The sequence below is a fragment of the Armigeres subalbatus genome, chromosome 3, assembly GCF_024139115.2.
Source record: "Armigeres subalbatus isolate Guangzhou_Male chromosome 3, GZ_Asu_2, whole genome shotgun sequence".
NCBI classification, from domain to species: domain Eukaryota; kingdom Metazoa; phylum Arthropoda; class Insecta; order Diptera; family Culicidae; genus Armigeres; species Armigeres subalbatus.
In genome coordinates, this window is record NC_085141.1 from 181,140,701 (window position 1) to 181,165,633 (window position 24,933).

General features: G+C 39.5%; 2 protein-coding genes across 3 annotated transcripts in view; both read left to right on the forward strand.

The window, feature by feature from the left end:
- LOC134225368 (neurobeachin-like protein 1) overlaps positions 1 to 24,933 on the forward strand; it is a 215,212-nt gene that overhangs the window by 162,090 nt on the left and 28,189 nt on the right. The gene's annotated exons all lie outside the window — the stretch shown is intronic.
- Positions 9,092 to 22,294, forward strand: LOC134219182 (uncharacterized). Its single transcript, XM_062697885.1, has 4 exons — positions 9,092 to 9,339; positions 13,014 to 13,523; positions 20,890 to 20,976; positions 21,075 to 22,294. Exons 1-4 carry the CDS (start codon positions 9,328 to 9,330, stop codon positions 22,056 to 22,058), a joined length of 1,593 nt encoding a protein of 530 aa, XP_062553869.1. The 5' UTR covers positions 9,092 to 9,327; the 3' UTR covers positions 22,059 to 22,294.

The following is a 24,933-nucleotide window of genomic DNA, read 5'->3' on the forward strand; positions in this document are numbered from 1 at the left end:
TACCTGAGCGTTCTTGTCGCCGATGACGATCGCAGAGGGCATCCATCGTATGTCTGCTCCAGCTATGCATAGAACGCTTCTTTTTCGGCGTCAGGTCTCCATTCGTGCGGGGAGTGCACTTTGATGATGAAATAGTTGAAGAAACGGCCTTTTATCCTCAGCTTGCACATCCTTGTGTTGATTGGCTGCCAGCCAATCACGCGTTGGCGCACCTTTCCCAGCACTATGAAGCCGGTTCCCAGCTCATTGGTGGTGCCACAGCTTTGGTAGAAGGTAGCCGCTCGATGCCCGCTTTTCCACACTTTCTGTCCTGTCCAGCAGATTTCCTGCAGCGCTACGACATCGAAGTTGCGGGGATGTAATTCATCGTAGATTATCCTATCGCAACCTGCGAAGCCTAGCGACTTGCAGTTCCATGTTCCAAGCTTCCAATCGTGATCCTTTATTCGTCGCCTAGGTCGTTGCCGATTGTATCGAGTCGTATTATCTTCTATGTCGTTCGTAATAGTTGTTTTTAAAGGCGGCTTATTGGGCCTGCGCAAACCTCCTGTCTCGTCGGAGGGCCGTCGTGTCAGGGCTGTTAAGCGTCCCACCTAACACCAGGACTTGGGCTTGTGCGCTTTGAGCGGCACACGGTCGCTTTGGCGGAGCCTACTTGCGGATACATGCAGCTTTTTATAGAGGTTTAACAGGGCCCACTGTCAAACCCCACCACATCCTAGGCAGGCGCCACAACTCGCAGATGGCCTGGGGAGGGATCGTCAAGCCCTTGGACATAGTCCCTGCTGCCCTGACTAGGCAACTAGGATCTCGCTATAAAATCTGTACACATCATGTGTCAAAATTAATTGCCATAGTTGATCTGTAGCTATAATAAAAAGTTGGATATCGATCAGCTGTTGTGAATCCTCTCAAAACTCTCACGTGCTGCAACTTTCCCGAATAAAATAAAACGCTTTTCCAATACCATATTTTAGATGAAATAATTTCTGCAAGCGAATTGTTTGGAATATGTTTATAAAATGAATTCCGACCCTAATTATTAATTCCCGCCGTGACCCAAAAATCATCACTTGTTGATTGTTCTATAACGAAATAAAAATGAAAAATTATTCTGCCATGCAGTAATCAGACCTTTCTGATTACAGTGTTGACCCGATTTTGTCACTCCCCGATTTTGTCTACCCCCGATTTTGTCTACTCCCGATTTTATCACGTTTTCGACCCGATTTTGTCACGTTTTCGACCCGATTTTGTCACCCCAAAAAAAAATTGTCATTCTTCAGAAAAATATATTAAGCTCGTTTAGTGGAATGTATTAAACCGTCTAAGACGAATTAAGTACTGTCCATTTAATTCCACCAGTTAATTTTCGTTATCTTTGCAGATACGTATTTCGACCACAACTGTGTGGTCGAAATACGTATCTGCAAAGATAACGAAAATTGTCATTCTTTTTATTTTCGTAAATAATACCAAAAACAACATTGATTTTCATGAAATAACTTTCACCGCCTTTAGTTTATTACGAACGTTTTATGAGTACCTGGGAAATGTTCTGTAAGCAATTTCGACAAGAAATAACGGGTACCATTCACGCATTTGGCCTTTCCAAGGCATAAAATGATTCATATTTGTGGAATGAATTAAAAAAAAAAGAAAATATTTTTTTCCAATTTTGTCACATACCCTGTTTTATCACCCCAAAATTCACCAGGGGGGTGATAAAATCGGGATATTACTGTATCTAGAAAGTTTCGAGACAGACTAGTCATGCTTTGTGTTATGCTTTCTTTGACAAGACTATTTGAGATCTCTGATTTACATCTATTTTAACTTTATTCACATTGTACACTCATACATACTGGAAAATTATTTCTCGCGTGATTTTTGAAAACGTCGTAAGTCCAAATAAGAGACTCTTTCATTACGCTCTCTTTAGCTAATATCAAGGCTAGTTTCAAATTTGTTTGCAATATTTTCACCTCAGCACACTAGACAAAGCTATTTTCTTTAGATCGGTACTGGAAAATCCAATGTAAATGTTAGTATGGCTTTGTAATAATCGAAAGAGAAAGTAAACAAAGAGAGCCTCTTTTTGGGCTTACGACGTTTTCAAAAATCATGCGAGTTTTGGACTTAATCCGTGAGCAGCGTCGATGGGTTGGGTATATCACTGGCATATCCTTACAACGAAGTTTATTTTGAAGTGGTATGTGAGCCTTTTGGACGAGAAAAGCACAAACGATTAGGCTTAGGAAACTCTAAAGCCACCCAAGATGGAAAACTTCTGATTGATGCGTTGTATGAGCTCCATGAGAAGCATGAGAAAATAAAATCAATTAGAACATAACTCTAGCGTCAATCCCAATAATTAACCCGTTACCAAAGCGCCACGGATAAGGAAATTCGCCATTCCGCTGGTGTGTTGTACCTCGGTCGTCAGATCATTAGCCAATCACCTTGCATCGACCAACCGGCGCAGCATAAACCAGACCTTTGCCTCGGCTTGATGGTCGTGTTGTGTCTGTGTCCTCCATGACCATTCAGTGGCCATTTCAACACCCTTCTTGCAGAACTGGAAAAGTGGTGCACTCTAATTAGAGGTATATTTCTCGTCGTTTCCATTTCGAGTGTGCCTGACTCTTTAGTTGGACAACAAAATGTCGCTAAGAGTTTTGGTCGTTTGACGCTATGATTAGAATAAACGCGGTTCCAAAATTAAATAAGTTGCCATTGATTCTATGTATTGCGAGCGGGATCCAATTTGGACTAATGAGCAAGACCTTGGGAGAACCAATCCGGAAGGGTGATACACCATTGGATCGTTGGACTTTTTGTTTCAATATGTCGTTGAAGCAATTACAACAGGTTATAGACAAGAAGCAAAAATCATCATCATTTTAATAGGAGAAAACTGCTACTAGAGACCGAGTATAACTCTGATCATAACGATTGACTTGGGATAGTATAATGTGTTGCCGGAAAGCTGGCGACTACGAATATAATGCAATCGAGTTTTTTAATGGAAGACTCGGGGGTCATAGTGCTGTATATCAATCGGCTATATCAATCGACTAAACTGGTCTTTCTAATTTCTAAATTGCAATATACTGTTGGCCTATTGGCCGCCTATCACAGGTTAATTTTTATTTAAATCCTATAGAATTTACATAAACTTAGTATACACATAGAGCAAAAAGTGGGACATTTGAAATCTATATAACTCACGTGTAATTTCGTGTAAACACAAGGTTCAACCGCGAGATAAGAGTAGCCATACAGCAGTTTCAGTGTACTAAAAAGTTGTGTGCGCCATTTTGCGCCGGAACAAGTTACACGATTCTAAAACACCCCTAGTGAAAACACATTTTCTCAAATAACTTTTCAATTTTAAGAGATAGAGTTTCGCAATGTTCTACAAAAACGTTTATTTTTGTTAGCCAAACAACTTTGTAGAAGGTGGTAAAAATGCCTGAAACATAGAAAAGAAAGTTATGCTAAAAAAACTGATTTCAGGGACCTTCCACAGAAAACGTCACATATCTCGTGCTATATAAGTCATAGGTATGGGGTCTCTTTGGCAAAGTGGCTTGAAATACCATCCGCCACAACTTTCCTGAAGACACTAGGCTCATATCAGGGGTCGATGGTTAAGCAAAATTTTTATCTCACTTTTAGGTGGATTAATCATTTTACAGATTTTCTAAAAAAAAAGGCCCTTTTCATATCTATCGTCTTCTCCAAACAAACTTATTGACAAAAACATTTTTTTGATGGAAATAATAGAATCTAGACGCGCGGCTACAAAGCAAGACCATGCTGAGGGTGGCTGGATTCCCGGTGCCGGTCTAGGCAATTTTCGGATTGGAAATTGTCTCGACTTCCCTGGGCATAAAAGTATCATCGTGTTAGCCTCATGATATACGAATGCAAAAATGGTAACTTGGCTTAGAAACCTCGCAGTTAATAACTGTGGAAGTGCTCAATGAACACTAAGCTGCGAGGCGGCTCTGTCCCAGTGTGGGGATGTAATGCCAATAAGAAGAAGAATAGAATCTATATTCCTGAAGTGCTATTGACGTCTCTCATGTTTTTTAAGCTACATTTTAAAATAAGCATGAGCGTGCATTTCGTAGTTTCTACTCCGTGACTGATCAGAAAAATCGCAATTGCACAGGGAACCAATGGATGGAAGAATGGGATTTGCTCTCCATCCTCAATATACACAGTCCGAGAGCTCTAGAATTTTAAATGGTCGATAACGGCGCTGGCCACGGTCTATTGGGGATGGGAAGGAATTATTCATGCAATCACACGCCCACTGCAAGCCGAGAACACCTCTGCACTCCCCACCAGTTCATGCGGAATTTAATTGGAATCTGGGGATTAACACGCCGAATACCGTGATCAGAAAATCATGGGAACTAAATTTTCAAACAGCTGGTTCTCAGCCGTATTTTGACCGATTTTCACAATTCTTTTACGGATGTCTTACCCATCTCATCTAGTTTTACCATACTGTTGAGTTATGTTTCTAGGGAGCTCATTTTTCCCTAGAGAGGCGTGAGTAAGGATGGTTTTTCCAAAATATAGTAAAATTTACTTTACACGACATATTTCAGTGTGAACAACACTTACAGGTTCCAAAAATGTTTTATAACACTATTCTAGCATTGACTATACTATGTGTGAACAATATGTTTCTTCTGGACATCCCTAGCGACTCCAAAATGACCTGTATAACTGTTGAAAGATGATATGCAAATTTTGCCGAAGAAAACTACGAACACTCGTGCCAATGGAAACCCGTTATGTTCATGCCGGTTCGGCCATATGTACGATATTTCACTCAGTTTTGACTAAGCCAGATGTTCTCGGTTCTCCAAACTGTTCTGAAGTTTGGATCAATTGGTCTGCCAGGTCAATTGCACTCGATAGCTATCTGAAATCGACTAGTTATGTCCATACATGTCCGTAGCGCCCACGCGTCTGATTTGCAGCTCAGATATACCCAAACCAGATGTTCTAGGCTCTCCTAACTGTTCTGGAGATTGAATAAATTTGTCTACCAGGTCAACTGCGCTCGATAGCTGTCCGAAATTGACCAGTCACGTCCATACAAGTCCGTAGAGACCAGACGTATTATTTGCAGCTCAGATATACCCAAACCAAATATTCTAGGCTCTCCAATATGTTCTGGAGTTTGTATCAATTGGTCTGCCAGGTCCACTGCGCTCGATAGCTATCCGAAATCGACCAGTCATGTCCATACAAGTCCGTAGAGCCCACGCATATGATTTGCAGCTCAGATATACGCGAACCAAATGTTCTAGGCTTTCCAAACAGTTCTGGAGTTTGGATAAATTGGTCTACCAAGTCAACTAGGCTCGATAGCTATCCGAAATTGAACAGTCACGTCCGTATAAGTCCGTAGAGCCCACGCGTATTATTTGCAGCTCAGATATACCCAAACCAAATGTTCTAGGCTCTCCAATGTGTTCTGGAGTTTGTATCAATTGGTCTACCAGGTCAACTGCGCTCGATAGCTATCCGAAATCGACCAGTCACGTCCATACAAACTGGGGTTTAATCACCGTGGAAACTTATTTGTTGTTTTAATTGGCTTTTTTCGGTGACAATTAATTGTCACCGAAAAAAGCCAATTAAAACAACAAACGTCCATACAAGTCCGTACCCAACAAACATTGGAAGCTGAAGAAGAGCTTGTTTCGGGGAAAATAAGCTTCTTCAGCTAATAAACTTGTTCAGCTTAAATTGCTTGTTGGGTACAGACCACGCGTATTATTTGCAGCTCAGATATATCCAAACCAGATGTTCTAGGATCTCCAATATGTTTGGAGATTTGGATCAAATGGTATACCATGTCAACTGCACTCGATAGCAATCTGAAGTCGATCAGTCATGCCCATACAAGTCAGTAAAGCCTACGCGTATGATATGCGACTCAGTATGATATCCTAACCAGATGTTCTATGTTTTCCAAACTGTTCTAGAGTTTGGATCCATCGGTCTTCCAATTCAACTGCGCGCGACAACTATCTCAAATCAATAAGTCAAGTCCGAAGATTCCACGCGTAAGATTTGAAACTTAGATATACGCACACCAGATGTTCTAAACAGCACACGTGTTTGATTTGAAACACAGTTATACCCGAACCAAATGTTCTAGGTTTTTTAAGCTGTGCTGAAGTTTGAATCAATTGGTCGCTAGTTCCTCCAGGAATTCCTCCGGAAGTTTCTCCACGAATTCCTCCACGATTACCTCCGGAAGTTCCTCTAGGAATTCATCCGAAAGTTCCTCCGGGAATACCTCTAGAAAGTCCTCCAGGAATTCCTCCGGAAGTTGCTCCAAGAATTCCTCCGAAAATTCATCCAGAAATTCTTCTCGAAAGTTACTCCAGGAGGTAGATGAATTTCAGCTGTAAATTATGTAGTACAATTTTCGTACTGGCTTTCAGTCGTGAATCGAGCTATCGAGCGCAGTTGATCTTTTAGACCATTTGATACAAACTCCAGAACACATTGGAGATCCTGAAACATCTGGTTTGGGTATATCTGAGCTGCAAATAATACGCGTGGGCTCTACGGACTTGTATGGACATGACTGGTCGATTTCGAATAGCTTTCGAGCGCAGTTGACCTGGTAGACGAATTGATCGAAACTCCAGAACAGTTTGGAAAACATAGAACATCAGGTTAGGATATAATTGAGTCGCATATCATAAGCGTAGGCTCTACTGACTTATATGGACATGACTGGTCGATTTCGGTTAGCTATCGAGCGCAGTTGACATGGTAGACCATTTAATCAAAACTCTGTATTGCAAATCATTCGCGTGGGCACTACGGATTTGTTTGGACATGACTGGTCGATTTAAGATAGCTTTCAACAGTTATAGAGGTCATTTTGGAGTCGCTAGGGATGTCCAGAAGAAACATATCACTAGATGAGATGAGATGGGTAAGACATTAGTAAAAGTTCACAATTCTTTATTCGGTCAAAAGACGGCTAGTGTTAAGGTGCTATGGTAGAGGTTCATCTTGGTTAACGGGTTGCTGTGATAATAATGAAAGGGTGGTATATTCTAATTAGATGCCGAAACGAACTCTTTTTTTTTTTGCTCATTTCGAATTCTAACAGTAACCTGTTAGAACTAGTAAAGCTGTAGGTATAAGATAGCAGATGTAAACGGCATGAAAGCCCATTTCCAGTTCTAGCGATAGCTAGTAAATGAGAAATATATGATAAGATACAAAGTAAGAGAAATGAAACGGGGCTGGGAATGAACCCACGACCTTCTGCGTATGAGGCAGAAGTTGTAGCTCATATGAGCACCGAGCTACATTTTAAAATACACGAAATAGGCACCATCACCGCTAGGTGGATTATTCTAAGTTTTGTAATACGCTCTTTTCTCTTTGTTAATTTGTTATTGTTTTAATCAGATTTCAGTGCCGTTTGAATAAAAATTAAAAAAATGTTTGAAATGTCAAAATATTAGACAAAGACTGAAAAATGTTTCTTAACAACAGTTTCCTGTTATAGCAGCATCGAAAACGTCTTATAAGCTCGAAAAAAGAAAAAAAAAATATTTTCGTCCACTTTCTACATTTGGTGGGGATGCCAGGCATTTAAGTCAATTTTTTAAAAGGTGGAAAAACTTGTCAAAACACATGTCTTTTTGCTCGTTAGAGATTTGATTATGCAACTACCTAGTTGAAACTAAAAAAAAATAATTAAGTAAAGAGTGCAGAAATAAAGTGGCCTATAAGAAGTCCTCCTTATTCATAATGGGAAGCAAAACCTTAATAATGTTCAAATTTTATTGTGTTCCTTCTTGATGTAGGCATTTTTGTGCGTGTCGTCTACTTGAAGAACCATATGTGTAACTAATACGTTTGAGATCTCTTATTTCATTCTACGCATGATAAATATTTCATCACACTGACATATTTTTTTATAATAAATAATATCGCCAGCCTGTACAAAATCCATATTTCATATTTTTGATTACATAACCAGCGATCTAACGAACGTATGTGCGCCAACACCAATCCTTAAGCCAGCCAGCATTCCATTCTAACCGTTTCGGTGACACACATGTTCGGGCCGTTGCAACGACTTCAAAATGATTTATTAAACACGCTCCATGTTCTTTATACATTCTACGTCACTCATGCCAGCAACGGCTAGAATACGGGAGCCAGATTTAATTGGACCACTTTGTCGTGGGTCTGCAATATTTCTGGTTCATTTTCTACGCTAAACTGGTCCTGTAACTCCAACGGCGGCCCACATTCACTCTCTGCTTTCTACCGTTTGCTCCTGCCCACGTTTGCCCGATCTGCATTCTGCACTAGTGCAAAATTGCGACAATCCACCAGGGAGAGTCAATTGAACTGCTAGTCAATCAGCTGTTTGTGGTAGCCAATGAGTTACTACAACCTTTAGCCGCGCTCTGAACGGGTTGTAGGATACCAACTATATTCATTCACAACTGTTGCACGGTGGACTGACCGGTAGCAACGGCAGCGTCCGTGGTCACACGAAGTGCAACCTGGTGCAGTTGAACTCGCGCTCAGAACCTGTTATGGCTGCCGCTGCACTGTGGTCAAAATGTATAAGTTTTTGGTTTAAGATTTCGACTATGTAGTTTGGGGTACTAGTAACTTCAATACTTTTTCTGATTTTCTTTTTGGTTATAGTACAGAAATAATAATTTTAATATAATTCCTTACGGGTTGTGGAGATCTTTCAGTATTTTTTATTTAATTTTAACATTATTTTGTACTTGATTATTTATTAATAATCCTTGAAAGATGCAGTAGAGACATTTATTTACCAGCTGTTTTTTTTTTTATTAAACAAGGACTACAATTCATTAAAAATTGATTATTTAGCATTTTCGTGCCATTTCGTGCACCTAGCTACCACAGTGCAATGGTCGATACACTTGAGTAAAAAAAAGAACAAATCTCCGCTGCACACGTGGTGGGAAGAAATGCAACTGCCAACGGACAGAGCATGTACGGATGAAAAAGAAAAATGTAGCATTCGTCTGAGAAGACAACGACTTTTTCCATAGGTGCAGGCTGCATTATCCTCCCCAGAACTTTGGCGGGCTTGCCATCGAGACGAAATAGAGTGTATTTATAAGACTGACTTAAAAGATTTGAACTCATACCAAAGATACATCTTGCCACGCTACACATTAGTACACGTGTCAAAGTGAGAATAGTTTTCACAGTTAGTGGTCGACGGTGGTAGGTGCGTGGAAAATAGTGTCGTTCAAAAAGTTCACTATGATTGGAAAGGTTGTTGCTTGTAAAAGTACTAAGTTGTGAATATTCCAACAGAAAGACTGTTTGTGTTTTTTTTTCTTGCAAGTGTTGCTTAAGTTTTAGGTCTACAGTTTTGGTGGAATAGTGTTCGATGATTTTTAGATTGATGGGAATTTGTACAAGATGTCGAATTTTGCATTCTGTGTTCTTAAGTTCGAACGAAACATTTCTTCTGCTGATTCTTGATTGTGGTTTTATAGCATAATTGGTCGGGGTTCAGCCAAACCGCACCAAGCGGCTTTTCGACTGACTTGTGATATTTTGTTCGTACAAGGACAACGAAAATAGTTTCATATCAATTTAAGCATACATTTGCAATAGGATATCCTCAGTTATGAGGTTGAGGGATATTCGATGCGATTTGCGATCAATTAAATCTGCTAAACAAAATTTTGAGCAGAAAAATCGGTTATTTTTCGTTGGCGCTTGGTGTGATTTGGCTGAACCCCGACTAATTGAAGAGTAAATCGCAGTCTCCAAGAGCGTTTTATATGTTACTTGGGATGCTACAAATGCCAGTTGTGGTCTTTAGTCTTTTTCTTCAAAAATGGCTGTAAATGTGTTCCTAACCCGCGAAATTCACATAATCGTGACACTCTGCTGTTGCATTTTAAGAACATACGTAAAAAAAACAAATTAACTCATTCCGCTCTTCGCCAAATGCTGTTTAAACAGTTTTCGACGACCTAAATATATAAGGGAACTGCTCCTGGATTTCAACTCCTGGCCCTCATGTTCATCCCATCAAAAGCAGAGCTTTTGATTTGTGACTGCACTGACTACTGCACATAGGAGCTATGTTGTTTGTTCCATGAAGGCTACTCTTTTTGCAACTGGTGATGTCACTTAAAGAATGGAAGAAGTGTGAAATCGAGCAAATCAACTTTTCAAAGCAGTGATAGTGAGCGAAAAATCAGACCTTTTTTCTTTCCCGCAGAATGTTCTCCCGGCAAAAATCTGCGTGAGTTAGCATTCTCTGCTCGTGAGAATGAGTGAGAACTACAATCCATTGCTACGATAATGAACTAATTCGGGGGACTATACATAATAAATTCCTTTAAAACAAGCTCCAATTGCGGAGCATCGGTTTTGATGATGCATTTCAACTTGCGCACAAAAATATGGTCACCAATGGAAAATAAGCGAGAACGAAGCGTCTTATCATTGCTTTTCGGTGAGGATTTTCTATCCGATTCTATTTTCTTTTTCGCACTTATGTACAAATGCGGTAAACTTGTTTTCGTAGCTTTTAATGATTCATAATTTTTATCTTTCAGACCTTTGAGAACAATGCATAGTCTCATGATCGAAAGACAAAAGGTCGAAGGGACAAAAGGTCAAAAAGAACTTCTTTCTTTCTTTTTTTGTCTCCTTTATTCCATCTCCCAACTTCGTTTTTCCTTTTTCCATCTTCCTTCTTCTCTCTCCCTTCTTCCTTCTTCCTTTTTCTCTCTCCCTTCTCTCTTCTTCTATCTTCCCTCTTCCCTCTTCCTTCTTCCCTGTTGTCGTTGTCAGTTCATCTCGCCGTGAGTCCATTGTGTCCGTTTGTCCATGCCGTGCATCCAATGATCGTTGCATTGTTCCGTTGCTATTTATCCTAGTACGTTGGAGGAATGCCTCCGAGAAGAACAATCTGTCAGTCGTCATCAGGCAGTCGTAACGGTAAGGCACGCTACTGCATAGGCTGAGCATCCGGCGACTGACGAGGGTTTTTGTGGAGGGGCTGGGAATCGAACCCTTGACCATTCGCTTGTAAGCCGAACGTGTAGCCAACTACGCTACGGTACCCCCCTAAACTTTCGACCTCCTATAATATATGACATCCCCGGAAAAGTCGCGATGTTTCAGACATTGCAATAATTGCAATAATAGTGAATGCAACATTGCGCCGTGAATAACACGACTTCCTCATTTTCAAGGCATTTCATGGCAGTTAAATTAAAGTTGACTCTTAAATTGCATTATTAATTCATCAAGAGCAAGTACACTACTATTTTACGCCCAGAGATGTCGAAAGATCTCATCTACCGAACCGGGTTAATTGATCTCGCCGTCTCAGGCTTGGTATTGCCGTGTCCGTACCAACTAGACTTTTGGAGGTCTCTGGGAAAAATTGCTTTTAACAGTTGATTTCTAATACAAATGTGTCTTCTGCCGTTTAGCGCTAGGTCAATTATAAAATACATTTTAAATGCCGGGCCACATATTGATGGGCACGATTTTTATGGTCCATGTGTAAGAGTGGTCATCCTGGTGGTTGTCACTCGTGAGCAGTGTTGGTAAAATGATTTCCAAATTCCTGTTATCGAGCACTCTAAGCAGGCAAACTCGTTTGCAATTTTAAAAATTTAAATAATTAATTTTTAATTTTAAAATTTTAATTGACGTTCGTCGCCTAGAACAATAAATACTCTTGCGTATGTAAACAACAAATTGCCCCCAAATTGTTTTTCAACGTTTATTGGAGCGAAATGATTTTTTGCATATGAGTGAAAGGATGCGTTTCAGCAAAAAAAAACTCACCTGTGATGCATTCCTTCAAATTCGCAAACGGGAGAAAGGGCTGTATGATTGAGATTTGTAACTGATTTTACCAACGCTGCTAATCGCATTGCCTTTTTAAATATGCATGAATATATATTATCCTATGCTCATTTGAGAATTGCTGCTTCGTAATCCTAATGGGAACTGAAAACAATGTTCTTAATCTTTTTCTACGTTTCGGTACATTTAGGGCTTTTTTAGTTTTTTTTAAATTTTTTAAAGTTTCTTTGTCAAATATATTGCAGTGTAACGTAATATTGAACAATGCCATATTAAACGAATAGTTCATGTTTGATCATAGCGAATTCAGTATCGATAGTATAAATAGTTTAATGCTATCCTAAGTCCAGTTAAGGCGCAAACTGGTACTTTACGTTAGATTCGCTAATGTGCCTAATAGTCTAGAAGGTCCATTTATCGACAGTGCATATCATATCTAGGATTCGGGATAGAAAATGTCACATATCCCAGGAAATCGGAAGTTTTCACTAAAGTATTGACAATAATTATTTTATTAATTTTGAAAATTTCTTATATTTTGTTTTTTCTCAACAATAAACATTTGTTAACAAAATAAATGAGCAATCAGGTAGTATTCAGAAAAATCCCGAAATTTTGTAAATCCTAGAAGTTTTGTGCCAAACATGATGGGTCCTCTTCTTTTACTTATTTTTATGTTGTGCAGTCACTGATTTCGAATGTTGATAATAGTTTCATTATCAATAACAATTTTGCAAAATCAACGATATCATTGTGATTTGATTTGTTTGGGGAACAATAAAAAAGGTAGAATGATTTCAAATTTAAAAGCTTCAGCATAAAGATAAGTAATCATACGTAAAGTCCAAACCAGAAAAAAGCAATTTAATCTAATTTTAACATAAATTAGGCAGTTAAACCAATTTTTCCATGCTGTACAATGCTGAGATTGCGATGAGAAACTCATCGCAAAATGGGTTTGGATCGATTTGGTATATATTTTCTGTAAGAAAACTTTCATACCTTCAAGCAAAACATCAAACGGTCTGTCTGTTGGAGTATTATTCACCTGAATATTAAGTTCCTTATATTCCGAGTTAAACATTCAATTCAATCCTCACTAGGCCTTCGTACTCGCTGTTACGATAGCCGTTGCAGCGGCAGTTCCCGTGTACGGCCCCGTTTCCTATGGTCCACATTTATCGTACGGATATGCAGCCAAAGCCATTCAACCCCTGCACACGGTAACCCTTGCCAAGCCAGTCATTGCAGCGGCCCCAATCATCCACCATGCGCCGGTAATCGCTCACGCACCGGTCATAGCAGCTCCCGTTGTCAAGCACATCGAAGCTTATGATCCGAACCCACACTACAGCTTCAGCTATGGGGTGGCCGATCCGCATACCGGAGATTCCAAGCACGCCGAAGAAACCCTGGCCAACGGAGTAGTGCACGGTAGCTACTCGCTGACGGAACCGGACGGCACCATTCGTAAGGTCACTTACACCGCCGACAAGGTTCACGGATTCAACGCGGTCGTCGAGAAATCTGGACACGCCGTTCACGCGGCGCCTGTCTTCAAGAAGGTCGTGGCTCCAATCGTGCATGCGGCCCCAATTGTACACTATCACCATTGACACTGAAGCCACTGGCAAAGACGAAACTTCGTTTAAATACAGCTTGTATGATATGTTTTTGTTTAGTATGTAAGAAGTAGTCGATAAGTAAATAAATGATCGGAACCTGTCTGCCGTTAATGCGAAGATAGGTAAAATCGGACGAAACCAATAAAACTGGATTGGAAATCGATTGCTGACGTCTGAAGAGATAATGCAATTGCATTTCTTGTGTTAAGCAAATGATGTATCTGTCCTCTTTCTTCTCAATAAAAAGATTTCACCGATAACAGAACCCACCATTTTGCTCATGTACAAATGTACAACTTATTTGTATCGGCATCTGGCAGGCATACACGCGTCGTGCTACATCATGTTGTTCACGTACTTGATAGCATTGCATTAGGCTATGCGCATAGAATACGTGATCGAAGTTGATTACAATGTGTTGAAAATCGCGCCTTCTGTCTGTGTTAAGAGCTGTGAAATTGCTTGGATTGAAAGGCTAATGCAAGGTATGCTGTAGTAATCGATTTGATCATGTCAAGCTTCGAACTTCAACTACCACATTTGTGGATATTTCGTCATATTAGTTAATCTGAAACCACCTTAAACAAGTGAAACTGAATACCTTGAGATTCTTAGAGCCAGACTAAAATAGTTGCTAGCGCACCTTGTTGTCTGGCCGTTGAAACATGAACAACAAATATATCATAATAAAAGATAATATAGTTCCTTCCAGACGATTAAATCTCAATTAAATCTTCCACCAGGGCTGTGGTAATCTTGCGATTGTAAAAATATGTTGGCGGAATCAATACTAAATCGATTTAATATGTCTAATGGATTATCGGATTATCGATTATTATCGTCTTTATTTAAGAGGTTTCAGCCCTCTTGGCTGGCTCACCTCTGGAACTTGTCTAATGGAATTAACAACTGAAGAACACTGATAGAAGTAGAAAGAAAAAAATCCATACTAGTTTATGTTAAAATTGATGTAAAACCAGTTTATATGATCATTTTGGGTTATCAAAAATATGCTATTTTTTACTAATGATGCATTATTTCATTCGATTTCGTTCGCTTGACATTTGAATTTGTTTGTATTTCCAGAGTTATTTTTTCACTTATCTCTGTGAAACGGGATAAGTGGAAATCTATGTAACCTTGACAATCATTTGTGATGAATAGTTACAAATAATTAAATTACGATGTAGGCCTCGGCTTGATAGATTGGCCGACGGGTGGTGGCGTGGATTGACGGCTCGGTCGACTGATGACAGGACAGCACGTGCTGGCGGATGACGATAGTCGCAGGATTGGCTTGGCTTGCTGGTTCGACAGCTGGACGGAGTGGCCGTCGGAATGGCTGACGGGTAATGTGTCCTCGATTTTTTTGTCCGATGCTCAAGATGGGTCGATGGCTCACTGGATTGCCGATAGTTCGCGTCCGGATAACAGATTGCGTTGTACTCGATAATTATGGCCGACGATTTGTAGGCGGAAGCTCAAAAAGGGTCTACGGATGGAGGAACTCGTCGAATTGCCGACGGATGGCGTGACTCGTCGGGATGGCCGACGAATGGAGCGATGCGGAACTCGCAGGTTTGCCGATGAATGGTTTGGCCGACGGATGGCGTGGCCGGTTGGAGAACTGACGGATGATTAACAAAATAACTAGCACCCCAGCTACCAACGGAAGCCTTCATGCTGCTACCAAGCAAAGTTGCACCCACCAGAGCAAACAGTGTTCTGAACCGACGCTCTTCGCTTAGGCAGTTTGCAAGCATTTGAAAATCGCAGTCAAATTTATTCTCACATAGATATTTGTTTATTTGAAACGCTTGATGTTTACAATATGAAGACTAAAATATTTTATCTTAACAGAAATTGTTTTTTTTTTGTGTTATGCTAATGTCAATGTTTGTAAAGTGATGCATACCATATACGAAGAGCTGTTTTTGTTGTTCATAAATATTCGTAACGGAAATTCCAGTCATCACGCCATCATACTGTTTGTTAAAGAATGTTGAAATTTCATATGAATCGTAACACTCCTCATAACCCTCTCTCTTCCTTGAAAACTTAAGTAATTCATTTTGAATATAAATCTGAAACATGCGTTATCCCAGCAGCAGATTCATTTTTGCCTTTCTCGTACAACAAAGTTGTACCGAAAGGCTATCATTTCACTCCGAATACGAACTTTTTTATAGAAGCCTCGGAGACCCATAGTGTTATATACCAATCGACTCAGCTCAACGAGCTGAGCAAATGTCTGTCTGTCCGTGTGTATGTATGTGTGTGCACAAAAGCTAAGAAAAACATTAGACAACTTTTCATATAGTAATCCTTTACCGATTTTCTCGCAACAAGTTTCATTCGACAGGGGGCAAAGTCTAGTTGATAACTATTCAATTTGACCGCTGCGTTTTTAAGTTATAAAGAAAATGGTACATAGACCATATAAGGTTGGTATCTTGGCTAAATGCGAAAAAGGCAGTATCACTACTCGGTGAATTAAGTTGGGTTTTTATAGCTCAATTTTCAACTCAACCGCTCAAATCATTTTTTTTGCATATTCAAACCTTTTGAACAACAAAATTATTTCATTTATCAAAAAAAAAATCAAACATGAATACAACACTGCTGTGGAAACCAGTGAGTTTGTTTTCATTTGCTTCACTGTCCTAAGCACCCGTCTCTCGAATACTCCGAGTGCTTCCAAGTCCTCCTCGAGTATTATCCTAGTTTTATGTCCGTAGAGGACTACCGGTCTTATCAGCGTCTTGTACATGACACATTTGGTGCGGGATTGTATAACATTTCGCCGTAAACCATTTCGCGGAATTTGTTTTCTTCGTTGAAAATTTCGTGGAATAACATTTAGCGGTATGTAACTTTACGCGGTACGACATTTGGCGGATTGTACCTTTTCTCCGAATGACTTTTGACGGAATCTACCATTTCGCATAATGTTTATTTCGCGGAATTCTACAATTATCACTTGCGGGCTTACCATTTGTTCAGCCAAGTTACCTTTTTGCCTTTCTCGTCAGGAATGGGAAAAATCGGTTCATTTAGCGCTAATCTCTCACTCACCTCTACACACAATCGCAAATTAGGCAACTGTACACGAGCCCTTCTAAAATTTTCAATTTCGATTGTCTGCCGTTTAGCTTCAGTTAGTAACGAATCATTTAAAAAAACAGACAAAATTCATCACTGAATCTTTCTCACAGATAGCAAATGATGCATAGCCGAGTATTTGTTTACATTCGGTTCGTAAATGAATGGAATCGCAATTGAGTGGTGAGTGATGATTCGGCAGAAAGAATCAGGCCGCAAAACGAATCATTGAGTCTAAGTTGAATCAATCTTCTGAGTCCAACTCAATGTTTTCTGCTGCACTCACTACACATCGGTTCATTCTCATCTCTCGATTTCTTTTCGCACTATCTGTGGTTTCACTTATTCCTGCTGGGGGCACTCAGTAGGTATCAATCGTTTGTTGGTTCACTGTTGGGTTAAGTAGCATTCATTTTGCAATCGTGTGTTCGCTGATGGATAGGGATTTATTCTTTTGAAAAGGTCCATTTTATGCGTTACGTAATTAATCTTCCCTTAAGAAGGAATTTCGCAGAATTTCAGGGAGAACTCAGAATTAAAGATTCAAAAATTCTTCACGGAGCAATTCCTCAAAATTCTTAATGTGAGAATTATCCCGTATTCTTGGAGGTGTCTTGAATCCTCAGAATTTCTGTCATTGCCAGAAATACTATGCTGATCACCGTATAGAACCATCTGATTACATCATGTAATCATTTACAAAATCAGATTTCTTTTAAAAGGATAGAATATCTAGAAAATTAGTGGCGTAGCGAGAAAATTCGTTGTTGGAGAAAGGAGGGACTTCTGTATTAAGTTAGATACAGCAACTAAGAATCACGCTTCTGCCCGACTTTGTGTTTCACGTTGTTCATATACAATGATCCAGATTCTTTTCATTTTTAAGCTTCTCTCAAGTAAGTAAAATATTAAGCATAACGGATCGTTTTCTAATTTTTAAGATTATTGGAAAAGACTCATCTTTACAGATACAGAAAAAATATGCATCCCAGCTCATACAACAATTACCTGGAGTATAGGCCTTGAGCTCCTTGAGAGCTGCTTGCTTTATTATTCGTTTATGCTGATTGTGGTCCATAGAATTGAGTTTTCCAAAGCCAGAATCACCAACACTAATGTCACTGTGAAGGATGTATAAAATAAAAGTGGGTGGTAATCCAGTTGCAGCAAAAACAGCACAAACACTGCGAGATAAATACAGCGGATTCACGCACACTTTTATTCATTTGGAGATCTCAATTGAATTGGATGAGCGTTCAACAGTTTCAGAGAGTTTCCTTGAATATATACGCCCTACTGGCTGTTAGATCTTTCCAAAAATGTGATCTATATAGCCAAATTGGATAAGCCTTAAACAAGAAGTCAAATGCTATTTGATCCAAATGATCGCTAAACAACAATTCGAGAAGAAGCACTTGCGCATGTTTCATTTCATAAAGAAGTTACCAGATCTTCATTACTCGTATAGAACTTGAGGTCTATACTCCACGGAATTTTTAGGTTACCTGTAATGGAACACATGTTGAAGGTATGTCCAATTTGGTTCATAAATGGCTAAGAATATTGATATACAGGCCGAAAGATATTCATTTATGCGTGGAGATCTGAAAGCCTAAACATCAGCTAACTCTTGGAAGACCTGACACATGTGGCGATAACATATTTAATTAATTCAATTTGGGTCCTTGAATTGCTTTAATTATCCGTCATATTCAAAAGTATTGGAATATCAATTAAGTGAAAACAAGTATCCTATAAATATTACGCATCCTCCCAACAAGTGACAATTAAAGAGGTTTGAGTGTACATATTCTTTTCAGAGGCGTAGCCGAAATTTTTCAAATGTATAAGAGTTTGAACGGAATTTTTCTTCTAAAAAATTGGGGGAGGACGATGAACTCCCAAATCCACCATCAGGCTACGTCACTAAAATTATTTCAACGGCGCGCCCAAAATTCATCGGCGGTCAGAAAACTGCAGCGGCGCGCCGGCCAAAAATGGTGGCAGCGGCGGCGCATAAAAATCATCGGCGGCCGCGGCCGCCTATGCTGTACATACACTCAATACACACGCACACACATACATCACCACAGCTCAACAAGCTGAGTCGATTGGTGTACCTTATGCTTATGGTTCCACTGATCGACAAAAAATCGACTCTGGAGTATGTTTGGAAAGGTCAAATTCAATTCAACAGTTTTTAACCAGGAAATGTTGATTAACTGTATTATCCATTAGTTAGTCGTTAGTCAACCAGGACACTTATCACATAGCGTATACAAAAAATGCATTGGTTTTTCAAAAGTTTCAATTTGGGATTGGTATAGGTTTTAAAAATCCTCTAATTTTTGTACTTATTAAATTTAAACATTTGCAGGATTAATTTTGGATAATAATTTATTGATTTTATCGATTTGGACGAGAGATGTCATGTAAGTTGAATGTTTAAGGACAATCTCGACAAAGTCTAATGGCTGCTTCAATGTTCGTCTTAGCCTTGTGTGATAGCGTAGCAAAACTAACAGTATCTCAAAATAAGTGTCGTAGGGGAACTGTTCCGATCTCCATCTCACTGTACATATATCCATCTCATCGCTAAACAAAGAAAAACGGCGCCAAATTCGTCGCTTCTTTTTGTCAACACGCGTGCTCACTGCTGAAAAAAATCACAAAAATAATAAACAAACCAAATTTCTTTCCATTGCTTTGTTTTCGATGGGATGGAAATAGGAGCTATGAGATGAAGTGGCGAACCGTTCCCCTACGTCATTCGGAAAACAAATATCAATATGGAGACCTTTCACCTAATATTCTGCAGCAGCAGTCGGGATCGATAAGAATATTTCAAAAATCATTATCTGGCGTGGGTACCGAACAAATTAGCATATGATCAGTTGATTTAATACTTGAGGACACAGAACTATTTTATCGTTCAAATTATTGACACATTTTCAACATGATCAATGTGTGGTACCAAAAATGAACCGGAATCGTTTGTTCGCCGCGAAAAACGAGATCTATGGCTTTCTGGTAAATTTCGCCGTATTTTTGAATACATGTCGCGCAATCCAATTGTCTTGTTCTCATTTGCGTGAAGCGTTTTTTAATGCTGTCAATCCTATTCGCCCACTCGCCTGGCTACGATAGCGCGCATTCTTACGATTTGCGTCATCATGACTGATTGAAATTCTCATGTCTGTACTGCGTCGGCCTCGAGCTCCGATGACCAAGAAGTGTCCCACCAGCGACACGCGTCCGGTGGCCAACATGACCAATCTAGGTCACTTGCCTTTGGATTCGGTTTCTATTTGTCGTGCCTTTGTCGTTGGTTCGGTCCGCCTTGTCAACCGTATTTTCTACCGAAGTCCCTGCTTGCTACCAGAATTCCGTATGCATCGATTTAAATTCATTACAATTCGACTGGTATCCATCGGTGTTGCGAAGGTGTACATACTTTACAATTCACTTTCGTTGGCTCTGAACGTGACATGCAATACAGTCGGACCGAAAGCCTATACAAATGGTTTGCCTACTGTTGAATCAATTCTATGATTCGTAAAACAAAATGAGCAGTAAATTCAGCCATATGTATAGCTGCAACTGCACATTCGCGTTAACCTTTAACAGGACAACGAGCTTTCGTCTATTGACTTATGTTTCCTTGATCAAACAAACAAAAGAATTTTGAAAGTCAATGGCATATGTATAAGTTTCCTAAAGCCATTACAAACGGTTTTAAGCACTGATCGCTCGTTCGAGGGAGATGGTTTTTATGGAAAACACGTATTCGAGAAACATGTTAAATGATGCTCATTAACATTGAACTATCGTATCGAATTAAACTGATGCAAGCATGATTGTGCACAATTCTTTGAAATAATCTGGTGATAGTGTTGCTTTGCTTTCTACAATTGACATAAAAAACAATTATCTTTCTTTGTTGTTTAGATTCAGATACAAATATTTTCATTTGCTACTATAAAAAATCAAAACAAATTTCATGACAGTAAAATCCTAAGAATTCATCCATCGAAGACATGCTACCTAAGTCTTGGAACTGCCGTAAAAGTACGTGAGAGACTTCAATTATTGGTTTTTAACCTCCAGGATGGTCGACATTCCGCTGCCAATTTTTCGCTTCCGAAACTGAAGCTTTAAATCGAAGGTGTTGACAAATCGATAGTGGTGGTTGGTGGTGCGAAAAATCAATGTGAATTCAAGATACTTGTTTTAAGTATATAAAGCCGTGTAGGCCTATTCGAGGCATATCAGTAACGCTTTCGCTCTTTATTTGATCAGTGTGAAATATTTTTTAAGCTTTACAATGAGTTTGCTTGAAGTAAGTAAAAATAATAATAACAAGAAAATAATAATAATTAAGAATATTGGGAATTTTAAAGTACAATGACTGATGTATCCTTTCATCTCAAATTTTAGGTTGCTGTTTTCGCCACACTAGCATTGTTTGCTAGCGCTGAGCCAAGAACAAACCCGGGAATTTTGGCCGCTTCAATTGGCCCAGTTGCTTACTCAGCTCCTATAGTACGATCTGCATACAATATTCGACCTTACGCAGCTCCAGTTGCCTATAATGCTCCGTATGCCGCTGCTTACACTGCCCCAATTGCTACAACATATGCTGCTCCTGCTTTCGCTGCACGAGCTGCCCCACTATTCACCGCACGTGCTGCCCCAATCATTGCTTCTCGATTTGCTCCAGTGATAGCCACTCGTGCTGCTCCAGTGATTGCCGCTCGTGCTGCTCCAATTGTTGCTGCCCGTGCCACTCCAATCGTTCCTGCTGCTCCGATTGTCGCAGCCCGTGCTGCTCCTGTTGTTGCTGCTCGTGCTGCTCCAGTCATTGCTGCTCGTGCTGCTCCAGTTGTTGCTACTCGTGCTGCTCCTCTGATTGCAGCTGCTACTCCAGTTGTTGCTGCACGTGCTGCCCCTGTCGTCGCTGCGGCTGCTCCAGTTGTTGCTGCCCGTGCTGCTCCAGTAGTTGCCGCTGCTGCCCCAGTATATGCTGCTCGTGCCGCTCCAATCGTTGCTGCTGCTACTGCCCCTGTAGTTGCTGCTGCTACTCCTGTTATCGCTGCCCGTGCCGCCCCAGTACTTGCTGCCCCACTTCAGGCTGAGTTTACCGATGCTTACCCGCAGTACCAGTATGCTTACAACGTTCAGGATACTCTGACCGGCGATTCCAAGACGCAGGAAGAAACTCGCGATGGAGATGTTGTCAAGGGATCTTACTCCCTGATTGAACCTGATGGCAGCCGTCGTATCGTCAACTACTACGCCGACCCAATCAACGGATTTAATGCCGTTGTGCAGAAGGATCTCCCTGTTGCCGTTGCTTCTCCAGCCGTTGTTGCAGCCCGAACTGTTGTAGCCCCTGCCGTTGGATCCCAAATTGTTGTTTGAGAAGATAGCTGACGGTTTTTGTGATTTTCAGAATCTGTAGATATCAAAAGGCTGTGTATGTAGGACCAATTCCCGAGTGTAAATAGTTATTGTTAATTTTCATCACCATTGTGCAACTTCAAGCAATCACTCATATGTACATAATTTCCACTGCTACAAATATTGTTGCCAAGTGACACGCTCGCTGTACTCTATTATTTTAGATAATAAATAAAAAACGAAACGCTTATTATATGAATTAACCAAATATGTTTTCTTTAATAATGTGTCTTATTTCTAATCAAAAGTCATTAAGGCCAACATTGCGAGAAAATTGTGAATTTGTGAGTGAATGAAAAAGTCATTCAATTTGTTGTTTATACTTAGATGCAGCTTTCATGACAAAACTGTATAACATTTACTACGAGCCCAATCTAAAGGGATTAAGCATTCATTGCTCCTGTGAAAAATAATATCAAAATATTTGAGGATTGTACCCGGGCGTCAAGGCTTATCAAATTTTGAACTCAATTATATCACTGTGACTGTGTCAGTAGATATGCAACAGTGAAGTACATGTGACGATTGGGCAAATCATGCATCCGAAAGTTATATAATTTGCAAAAAAGAGCCAATCGATGTGGAGGTTGGTACTCGGATTCTGATGGCTTTTCCGCAAACTTGACCTTTAACCCGAGCAAAGTCTGAAAACATAATGAGAGCATATAGAAAACATATTTTGATATTGATATCAAATTGAAATCATAATTTGTTTTCAAATATGAATCATCATGACTTATTACATATTTTGATCTCATTTTGCTGTTGATTTCTCAATTGTATGATCTGACATCAAACTGTGAACTTATTTTGTTATCGGAACCAATATCAAAATTAGTTTTCGATTTGCTCTCATCGATAGCAGGAATAGTTTTCGATTTTATGTCACAGCAAGATTTTTCTGCTATAGATTTTGATCTTTTAACCGTTAAAACGACCAAAAGTATATCAACCTGAGTTATCAAAATTAGGCGATTTCACAACAACAAAATTAGTTATCGATTTGCTCTCAAGCTTTGCTCGGGTTATCACCCCGAGCAAAGTCCGAAAACATAATGAGAGCATATAGAAAACATATTTTAATATTGATATCAAAATGAAATCATAATTTGTTTTCAAATATGAATCATCATGACTGATTACATATTTTGATCTCATTTTGCTGTTGACTTCTTAATTGTATGATCTCCCAAGCAAAGCTTGAGAGCAAATCGATAACTTGTTTTGATGTAGTGAAATCGCCGAATATGATTACTTAATTTGATTTCTTTTTGGTCGTTTTAACGGTTAAAATAACAAAATGTATAGCAGAAAAATCTTACTGTGACATCAAATCGAAAACTATTTCTGCTGTCGATGAGAGCAAATCGAAAACTTATTTTGATATTGGTTTCGATAACAAAATAAGTACTTAGTTTGATGTCTGATCATACAATTTAGAAATCAACAGCAAAATGAGATCAAAATATGTAGTCAATAATGATGATTCATATTTGAAAACAAATTATGATTTCAATTTGCTGTCACAATCAAAATATGTTTTCTACATGCTCTCATTATGTTTTCAGACTTTGCTCGGGCTGACATCAAACTGTGTACTTATTTTGTTATCGGTTTGATGTCACAGTAAGATTTTCCTGCTGTAGATTTTGATCTTTTAACCGTTAAAACGATCAAAAGGATATCAACCTGAGTTATCACAATTAGGCGATTTCACTACAACAAAATTAGTTATCGATTTGCTCTCAAGCTTTGCTCGGGACGCCTGTCTAGAAAGTAGGAGGTTGAAAGTTCGAGTCCCTCCAAGACACGCGGATTCTTTTTCGCAAATTTCATATCAATTTGTCCATTTCGAAACATGAGCTGTGCATATGCACAGCCAAGATATTGAACAAAAAATCAATTATATCAATAATAAGGCAAAGACAAAGGTGCTGTTTGAAAGAAATGGCGCTACAACATTTAAATAAAATCAATTTCTTTGTATGGACAAATCATCCGTTCTCATCAACTACGCATCGCATTAATATGAAAGCTAGGTCAAAAAGCAACAAATATTTTTTTAGATTTTTTGTACCCACGACTTGTTTTTCAGTTCTAAACAATAAAAGAGATTTCAATGCAAGACAAAATTTTTAAAACGACGATCTGCTTTTGTAAACAAAGATTCAAACGACGATTTGACGATTCTGATGGCACTTCGACGCAAACCAACGCCATCAACAGGTAGCCGAAACAAAAGATATTTTAGTTACAAGATAAACATTGTCGCTGTCGTCGCTGTCCGAAACATTTTTTGCTGGAGAGGATAGGGGATCTAAATGTCAATGAAGGAAAAATACATACGATTTGACAGTTAGGTACCACACATGTTTCGGACAGCAGAACAAAGGGAACCGAAGCGACAATCTTTATCTGTTAAGGTTCCCCCAAACACACGCGATGCGACAGTCGCGACGCGATTCTATCGCTTGGCGACAGAGATTCTGTCGCCGTTGGTATGGAAGCGTAAATAGAACATTGCCTGCAGCGACCCAACGATAGAATCGCGGCGACTAGTTGTCGCCGTCGCGGCGATGAAATCGCTTAGGTCTGGGGGAGCCTTTAACTAAAATATCTTTTGCCGAAACCTTCACCTACCTATTGATAGTGTTGGTTTGCGTGCGAGTACTATCAGATTCGTCAAATCGACGTTCGAATCTTTGTTTACAAATGCAGATAAGTCGTTTTGGAAATTTTATCTTGAATGTATCCCCATACGAAATTCTAGCTGTTTACTTCCAATGAATTATTGGCAGTGGCTGATTTTCTACTCGCCGCTATCACATCCCGGCGC